We start from the raw sequence: 9412 nt of genomic DNA, 5'->3' as shown, positions 1-9412 counted from the left end.
GCATAATGGCAACTTAGAAATTATCCTAATTAGCGAGTGGATAGTCTCCAATTGTATTGAAGATAAACGGTGCCATATACAATGAGCCAATTCATTGTTTCCTATTAGAGGAACGCTGGGAAAAAGAGAAGAAGAGAACGACCCCCTGCTGCGAACATGAAAATGGAAACCAAGCGTCCAAACTGGCAGGACGTGACGGCGGATCAGCCAAAAGCTTTGCTGCCGATAAATCAAACAAGGCAGCACTCAAAGATAAGAAGTCCGAGCTGCTCTGCATCTGCTCGGCCCACCCGGATTAGAACTCGTAATCATGCTCACCTCCCGGAACGAGGCGATCCCGCCAAACAATAGAAACATCTTTAATCATGAGAGAAGATGTCAGAGCCACGCGGATTTGTTTTGTCAGTGTTCCTCCGGTGGGGTGGGGGGAGATTCTGAAGGATTACAGGCTGCGTCTGATCTCTTAAAGATACAAATAAGTGGCGAAAACATGCGCGTGATTGTTCTCTTGTGTGACGGGAGATAAAATCTGTTAGAAATGAGCGAGAGCAGCAGGGGCTTACAGAAGTCTGTTCCCTCGCCGAACAACCGCCGCCGAGCACAGATTGATTTGACGAGGCCGCTGAGAGGTGAACCCAGCGACGGCGAGCCAAACAGGAACGCCCACATTACATTTTATCCTGCAGGGTTCAGGTTAACGATTTTGGAGAGGGACGTGTCTGTAAAACTGTAGCTGCTGGATGGTCTGGAACGCCTCCTCTATCCAGTACACAGTGTCGATTCCTACATGCATTTAGATGAGGGAGGAGAGGCGGCTGTAGGAGGATGAACAGGTGCAGTGTTTGTACAGGTGTGCCTCAGAGGTGGAATATACAAATCTTGTCCTTTTGATGTTGTTTCAGTCATTCAAGATGAAAACATGTTTGTGCAACTCATCACTTTGCATCACGCCGAATTAAAATTGACCATAAACAGAAAACACGATGAGCACCTGTTACACCTGAAGTAATGAAATTAAGGAAAAAAATATTTTATGAATCAGTTGTGCGACATGCCGTATTTAACTGACCTCGCTTCAGGCCTGTGAGATCTAAATCATCATTGCTGTCAGAATTTGCTTTCCCCCCCCCCACTAACGGGGGACAAAGATACTTCTAAAAAGTATTTACTTTTCTCCAAAAAGCTCTTTCTGGGTTCTTCCAAACCACAGAATCAGGGTTGGGGCGAAGGAACTTCAGTGAGTTATAATAATAGTTAATACACCTGTGGTCTCAACTCCTTCCTTGCATCTCTGGTGGGAGGGGCTACGACACAATGAGAAAGGGGGCTTGATTGACAAATGAAAGCGTGCGTGTGCACTGCTGGATCGTCCATCGTGAACTGCAGCATATTCAAATCCTCTTTGGTAAATCTTTGCTGTATAAGAGTTTTACTCACATACAGCATCCTGATAGACTGATATCCAAATATGGTCAAAATTCCACCACAGACAGAAGGAAATGATGAGAACACGAAACACAAAGTTTGTCCAGAACTAAACCTGCAAACAAGGATTAACCACACTGAACTTACCATGTTCAGAGCTTTAATCTCCATCGGGTTTCCAGCAAACTAGGCATAGGGGCAAAATCAGATTCACATCTACCCCTTTATATGGAAGATTCATCGATTTAACAGAACTGCAGCCAAAATGCATGTAGGAGACTTGAAAATCTCTTTGTTGCCAAAGGTTGCAGAAATGCACCCTTAACCAAGCGAGTGAAGGACGCATGCGTCGCTGCTTCTGTTTCACACTCTGTTTTGCCAACCAGCCGTTGCACAGCATCTCAAACATGCTCAGCTTTCAGTTCGAGCTAGACGGGGCGACACTTAAGACAGCCATCCTAACATCAGGAACATCTTGCTCGTGGTGTAGTGGTGGAGAGACTCTAAGCTTCTCTTTAAGGATAAAAAAGGAACCAAAGTGAGTATTGATTTTGGATGTTTTTTATTCATCAGTAACATTCTATAAAGAAGTACATTCACACTCACAGTATGATACAGGACCTTTTACATAGTCTGCTGCAAAAACAAGAAAACTACTGATCTATAGGTTGTTGTCTTTCTGCAGGAGAGGTACCAGGAGCTGCTGGAGTCAACTAAAGCTGAAGAGCTGTGACATTTTTCCAACACTTCTAATGAGAATTAAAGTTAAAAAAAAAAAAAAAAAAATCCAATAGTTTTAGTCATCTTATTGGAGGCTTCCTAACACATCTGCATGATTTAAGGCTAACAAAAAATAAAACAAAAATATAGTAACAAAGGGGGGGGGAAAACATCGCCCCGAGACAGAGAGGAAAGAGCACAGAAAAGTTGCAAATGTAAACAATATAAAACAACATCATCCTACAGATCCTGGGACAGTACTTCCTGTTTTGCTGCACTTTCAAAATAAAATAAAGTGCATTAATAACACTGACCGTCCCTTTCACTTGTTTTTGGCTCTGATGGTTCGCTTGTCCGAGCTATAGACCCATCCACCAATACACATGAACAAGATGTTTCTGAGAATGGCTGTCTCACTAAATGAAGAATGAAAAGAAAGTAAACAAATAAAAAAATAATTGAAAAAAATAAAAATAAAAACCAAAACTTAAATGAAGCAGTTTTTCCAAAAAAGGCCCCAGTAAAGGCAGGCAGTGACATGAGCGGAAAAATGAGGTGGAACAGAAGCATCAAGCAGCTTTAACTCCAAACTTACCTTCAGCTAAACACAAATTACCAGCGAATATATTCATTACAATGTGATATGGTTCATGTGTGCACGGATGAGTGCCAAGGGAAACGCTCACTTGCTGACCTAAGGCGGATAAACAGCAGCACAGTGAGGATCAACAAACATACAGCCCTTTAGGATTGTATGGATTCAAATATATATAAAAAGAAAGAATAAAACAAACAAATAAAAAAAAGAATAAATCAAAATTTCCTCAATTTTTGACCAAAAATAAGAATTCAACATTTAAACAAGAGAATGTGCCATCAGCCAGTTGTATTCAACATAAAACTATTAAAACAATAACGAAAGTTAGAGTCAAGTCGAGCTGTGGCAGCTCCCTATAAAAATCATCATCCTTTATATGAGTGGGATCTACTTTAATCACTTGTTTGGTCCATTGTTGTGGCACAGAAAGAAAAAAACCCCCACATCCTTTCATTAACCATCCAAGTTTTGTATCCACTATAATTTTCTAAGCAGGTAAATTAACTGCATGAAAACAGAGTAAATCTGTCATGGATAAAGGAAAGTGTTTCAAAGAAATCCTTTTACGTAACCACACTCGCTCATTTTAGCGGATAAATTAGTCACTTAAAGGTTAAGATTACCTATAACATGTCGTAATCCACCGTGACATCGGGTACGGGGAAGGCCAATAACACATTTTCTGATTCGACCTCATAAAGTTACTCAGAGATCTTTAAGGGTTACGACGGGCCCCCTGTTATCTGCGCTTGATAGAGTTAAAGTTAGATTTTATGGAATTTCCTGTAAAGTAAATCAGCACACTGGTCTTTTTATAAAATGTAGTTCCTTTGTTAAAAAAATAAAATAAAAATACTGTCAGCTGTTGGTCATCAAAGAGGATTAAAATCAACTTCCCCACCGTCTGGCAGCAGGCACAACTACAAGTCGCCAACACCAGAAACACTTAAATCACAAACTGGATATTTATTAGGGTTTAACGCTCAGAAGCAGAGCTGCAGGGGACCAGCAGGTGGAGCTGGAGCCCGATATCGAATCGCGGAAAATAAAACCTGACCCGATCTGGTTTTTAAAGTCAGCAGCGGGCTTTAAAACAACAAAACAAAACACTAAACTAACCAACTGATGGCACAAACACGAGCGAAGAGGCTGCTCCAAAATTTGCTGCAAATTTTTTCATGCCAGCCTGAAGGAATGAGTCCCAACAAAGTGGGTTCTGCATCAGCTGCATCAGCTCGGTACAAGAGTCCCTTTTCTTGTTTTTTGGCTTCTTTTTTGGTTTTTCATTTTATCCAATTTGAACTTGTATAGATTTTTATATTCCTTAAGTAATAAGTGAAGACGATAAAATATTTCCACACTTACATTCAAGTGCTCATAGGGTTATATTGCATTGTCATCTTGTCTTAATCTACTCTAAGCTGGATTTGCATTAAGCCTGCGTGTTTGAGATGAATTTACTGTAGAGAGAGAGAAAAGAAAAAACACTCACTCTCCTTTAGAAAATAAAGTGTTTCAGGATTAATCATTAAATATATTCCATTAATTATAAACAGCGTGTCTAAATCACCTATCAAAACATTAATCAATTCACATTTAAGGAGCAGGAAGAGTACAGAGGCACAGAAGCTTATTGCTGCCACCGATGTGATAAATGTAGAAATACTGCGCTCAGATATTCACATTGCTTTAACAAGGCTGTGATCTGTGTTAGGGGAGAAGGGGAGGGGGGTGAACCACAAGCAGTCTGACCGGTTAATGAAGCCAAATCAGAAGAACTAATCATCAGGTTATGACGTCGGCCTCCACAGTAAAGTGCTCACTCCACATGTGAAGAACATTTGAGGCTTCTGGAAAACTATTGTGCAGCGTGTGAGGAATCTTTGCAGTTTCAATGGCCGCGCAGGGGCGACAGTATCGCCATGTAAACAAACGGCAACGAGCCATAACTTTGGAAGTTCAAGTTTGCTTTTTCCCCCTCCTCAAAGTGGAGTTTGTTAGTACCAGGGCTGAGCGATGGTTCGACAGACGTCGTAATAATACAGGAGCTGAAAGATGGGTGTGAGATCATCTCAGCTACATGTTCGATCTGTCCCTAACACCAAATATATAGCACCAACTCTCCGATATGGTAAATTATGCAAAATAAAACATGTTTACAAAGCTGCGAGTAAAACAGACGCTTTCGGACCAAAGAGTTCCAACGATCAGAGCTTTTTTTCTTCCTTTCTGATGAAAACTGAGTTGAATAGAAAAACTTAGAAAAGACAAACCAAGGAAGGAGCTGTGAGGGTTGTAATTTACTACGCAGTAATACTGTCCTTCACTGCCTCACTGCGAGTGACTCCTTGATGTACAGGACTGGTTTAAATCTATGGATCTTCCCAGGAACGCAGCTGGACTTCACAGTGATGACAACTACAACTACGTCCAAGAACTCCAACTGGTAAACGTGAAGATACAATGACACTGGCTTTTATGCACAAAAAAGTTCGATTTTTCTCTTTTACGTTAAATTTAATAACACCATTAGGATAGAGGCATTACAACTGTTTCTTGAAAGCTGTTAATTTCTTTGATTTGCTCCACTTTAAAGAGCAACTCAAACAAGAAGTCTGAATGCAGTAAGGGCTCCTATTCAAAAACGCTTCTCAGGTGTGGTTGTACTAAGAGGTATTAGGTACAGAGGTAATATCTGAAAAACGTTATTTAGCTCTCTCATTTTGCCAATGCAATAGTTAGTGTGTGCCCGTTTTTCCATTGTATTAGCAAACTACGGAAATGCTCCAACTCGGCTCTGAAGTCAGAAAAATGACAATATTTGACCTGATGAGTCCAAATCAGGTTCTTAAAGCCTGGACTTCAACACTGACCAATGTCTCTGTGTTTTACTCTAATTTTATTTATCTATTTATTTGTAAATATACAAGTTGTCAGTGCTGCCACAGCAAACACCAACGTCACTAAAGGCTCCTCTTGTGCTGGAGTTGTCTGTGAACTTTATGGCCTCATTCCTGAAGTGCAGACATGCAGAAAGGTGCGACTTCCTGTCAGAGTCAAAGGAACTGCAAAAGTCCGAAAGCAGCTCAAGCGTTTGGCTGAACACTGAATAACCCGCTTTATTAAAAGGACTGTAATACTGTTAAATTCAAATGGTGCTATAATGAATTTGCTCCAAAATTTAACACCATGAAGAAAAAAAATATTCTTATGACTCCTGAAATTCTTTTAATTAGATGGCCTTTGTATTCATTTATTCACCAGTCAGAAACTAAATAACTGACATTTAAACATCACTCAGCCCTTTGTAGTACCAACCACGTGACATTTCATATTGCTTTTAAACAGCAATTTCATCCAGCTCTTGTCCAAGCTGGACACAGAAGTTTTTGCTTCTCACCAAACTTTTTTTAATGCACTTTTATTCAAAGTGTAATTTAATCCAAAGTGCCTCACAATGAGCATATACCTCTGACTGTTCTGTATTAGTACCTTGCTCCAGCCGCGTGGAGAGAGACGTGTTTATGAGTGGACTTCCATCTGACTTGCATAAAGGTTTGTTCCAACGGGAGATTATATTTTCATTAATAAGCCCTCTGTTAAACTTCACTGCACTGAATGCATCGACACACCTGCTACTCCTTCGCTTCCTATTTTAACCACAGAGGAGCAAAAGCTGCAATTTGCTTTTTTTTTTTAAATCATTATTATTATTATTAATAATATGATTCATAATGACAGCATAAGTGCATCTAAATCTTCCAACTAACATTAGGAAACAACACAAATCTGACTGATCATTGGTTTTAAATGGCCCACTGCTGTGTCTTGTGGCATAGGAGCTTCTGACCAGAGGTCAGGTGAGGGGAGAAGACTGGGATGGGGGGGGGGGGCAGGAAGAGGACAGACTGGGGGAGGCAGGTGGCTCCACAGTGTTGGGTCCTCACGGTAGAGACTCTTCTAAGACTTGCCTGCGTTGGCCACAAATGGGACTGAGCCGAAGAGATCCTCTGGAGGAAGGGGCTTGGCTGCGGCGGCAGCAGGCGGCGGTCGGTCAGTTTCCACGCTCGTTGTCCTCTCCACTGGCTTTTCTGTACATAAAAGATCACAATTAGATATCTACAGCTACGAGGTGATAGAAGTAGTTTTGAAATTAAATATTGTTGCATATGATTGTGGGTGTTACTGATAAATGTTCCCTCAAATATGTACAGACTCCCACAGCTCTGAGAATACACTCAGTAAGAGCACAATGCCCAAAATCTGCTATTTTAACAACAGAAAAATGTTTATTCTCCATCTGGTTAAAAAGCTAAATAAACACTGTGATACACAATCATGTGGTTCACATGCCAGATTTTTCCCTTCATCTGAAAAAGACATTAACGAGGAGCTGAAATGTTTACAGAAAATTTCTCCGTCTACGGCAACACTTTTCAAACAATCACCTCTTTTCTTTCTTTTCTTGAAATGACAAAAGAGTTCAAACGTTAGAGTTCACTTGCTTGCTCTGAGCATGTCAAATTCCCGGTCAAGCAGCTCCTCCTCGGTCAATTTAGAAAAGTTGTCCTCTCCGAAAGGGTTCCAGCCTGACATATCGGGAGGGTTGCTGACTGCACTGCTGCAGCTCTGCAAAGGAGGGGTGACCCCATCTGTGGACAGCAGAGGGTTCCTACGGCAAAGAGAGGACAGCAAACAGACCACATTAGAGACAATACCAATCAGATATTTCTAAGACTTCACAAACTGCATGCGTTTTCCAAACAACCGATAGGACTGAAAAAACCCAATGCTGAAGTGAGGACAAATGGCTGAGGTCACGGTGCTTGCATCCATCTTCAACATACAGATGATTAATGTAGATCCCATTTTCACATCACATAAAAACTTTCTATATGCTTAAAAATGGAAAGAAGGGAAATACTTTCACATGTAGAAGGAAACCAATCTAATTTCACTTCCACAAACAGATTCAAAGGACATTACCTGGGGTTAGTGTATGAGGGATCTACAGGAGATGGCCCCCCCATCTGGCAAGTACCAGCTCCAGTTCCTGTGGTGGGTGTGGTCGCATTGTAGGAACCCAGAGGGATCTGGAACTCAAGAGGGGAAGACATATAGGGGAGAGGCTGCTGAGCAGGATGATGCTGCTGCTGCTGTGGATGTTGTTGATGATGTTGCTGATGCTGCTGTTGTTGCTGGACAAAAGCCTGTTGGTACTGTTGCAGCTGTTAGGGAAGGAAGAGAGGGAGAAGAAGGGGGGAAGGGAATGAGGGACGGACCATTGATTTCATGGCGCATTATGATGATGAAATGTTGTTAGAAACCAGTTCTGGATTTGGAAAGCTGGGGACACGGTGGAGGGGAGGGATGAGGGAATGAAAGTCAAACAGCACATCGAACACCAAACTGAACACATCAACTAATAACGACTAACTCAAACTATGGCTGACAGATCAATTTTCTGGCCAATCAGAGAGTGCGAAACACTTCGAAACAAGATGCTCAAGTCAGTTAAAGTTCTGGGATATTGATCTGGTCAACCGCACGTGGGAGATTCCAGGAGACAGTCATTTCAGGAGAGCTGGACAGGGCCACAGAAGGCCCTTAACCCATCAGCAGGGCCGGTATCGACTTCTTTGTACAAGGTGGAACAGGATGAACACTGCCAGAACCCTACAGAAGGCCACTGGTGTGAATGTTTCGGACCAAACAACCAAAAAGAGACTTCACGAGGTTGGCAGTTCCAACACTGGCACCCTGTGCTTTTCACAGAAGAGAGCAGGTTCACCCTGAGCACATGTGACAGACGTGAAGGGGTCTGGAGAAGGCGTGGAGAATGCCATGCTGCACGTAACATCGTTCAGCATGAACAGTTTGGTGCTATGGTCCATGATGGTCTGGGAAGGGATATCCATAGGCAACATCACCCTAACTGCCAGAAGGTATGAGGATGAAAGCCTTGGACCCACAGTCAAACCCTACACTGGAGCAGTGGGTCCAGGGTTCCTCCTGATGACAGTGCTTGGAGGATGAAGGAATTGATAACGTTGACTGTCCCTTAACGCTCGCCTGACCTAAATCCAATAGAAAACCTCTGGGTCTTCATGTTTAGGGTCCAATCACTCATGATCTGGGAAGAGATCCCAGAGGACACCATCCATCGCCTCATTAAGAGCATGCATACAAGCGCACAGGGGTCAACTACCTTTTTAAGTTGCTGCAATGAAATTTTTGCAAAATGGGCCAGTCTGCTGCATCAGTTTTTCACTGATTTTCAGTGCGTCTTTGAATTCAGGGCTCTGCAGGTTAATAATTTTAAGTTCTATAAAATGATGTAGCAGTCTTTTACCCAGTCCATATCAGTGCAGATATCTCGCATAATTTGTTCCCCCATTGCAATCTGATGTGTTTCCAAAGTGTTCCTTTAATTTGTTTGAGTAGTATATAAAATAAATTCTGCAAATGACGACGAAATGAGTGAAATTTGGAACATTTTAAAATACAGTTTATGGTTCACCTTTTTCTCTAAATCCTCTAGTCATCCAACATTTTCTCTACTCTCCAAGTTTGTAAAGCAGTTTTTTCCACACTTCTGTTGTGCATTTAAAGTACCGCACAAATGAAACTGATCCAATGTCATTAAACCATATTACAAATGTGCAATGC

At 41.7% G+C, this 9412-nt stretch overlaps 1 protein-coding gene across 2 annotated transcripts in view; it reads right to left on the bottom strand.

Annotated features, from left to right (window-relative positions):
- Positions 1-9412, bottom strand: part of bmp2k (BMP2 inducible kinase) — a 57181-nt gene that overhangs the window by 5370 nt on the left and 42399 nt on the right. For both annotated transcript variants that reach the window (XM_084947166.1, XM_084947165.1), the window contains exons 13-15: positions 7730-7971; positions 7249-7415; positions 6715-6834 (exon numbers count right to left, since the gene is read on the bottom strand). In XM_084947166.1, coding sequence (XP_084803292.1) covers positions 6715-6834; positions 7249-7415; positions 7730-7971 — 529 coding nt within the window. The remainder of the gene's footprint in view (positions 1-6714; positions 6835-7248; positions 7416-7729; positions 7972-9412) is intronic.

Source organism: Perissodus microlepis, chromosome 12 (genome assembly GCF_051167445.1).
Source record: "Perissodus microlepis isolate ML-2025 ecotype Zambia chromosome 12, ASM5116744v1, whole genome shotgun sequence".
NCBI classification, from domain to species: domain Eukaryota; kingdom Metazoa; phylum Chordata; class Actinopteri; order Cichliformes; family Cichlidae; genus Perissodus; species Perissodus microlepis.
The sequence above is the reverse complement of the archived record's forward strand: the minus strand, read 5'-3'. Positions and strand labels throughout refer to the sequence as shown.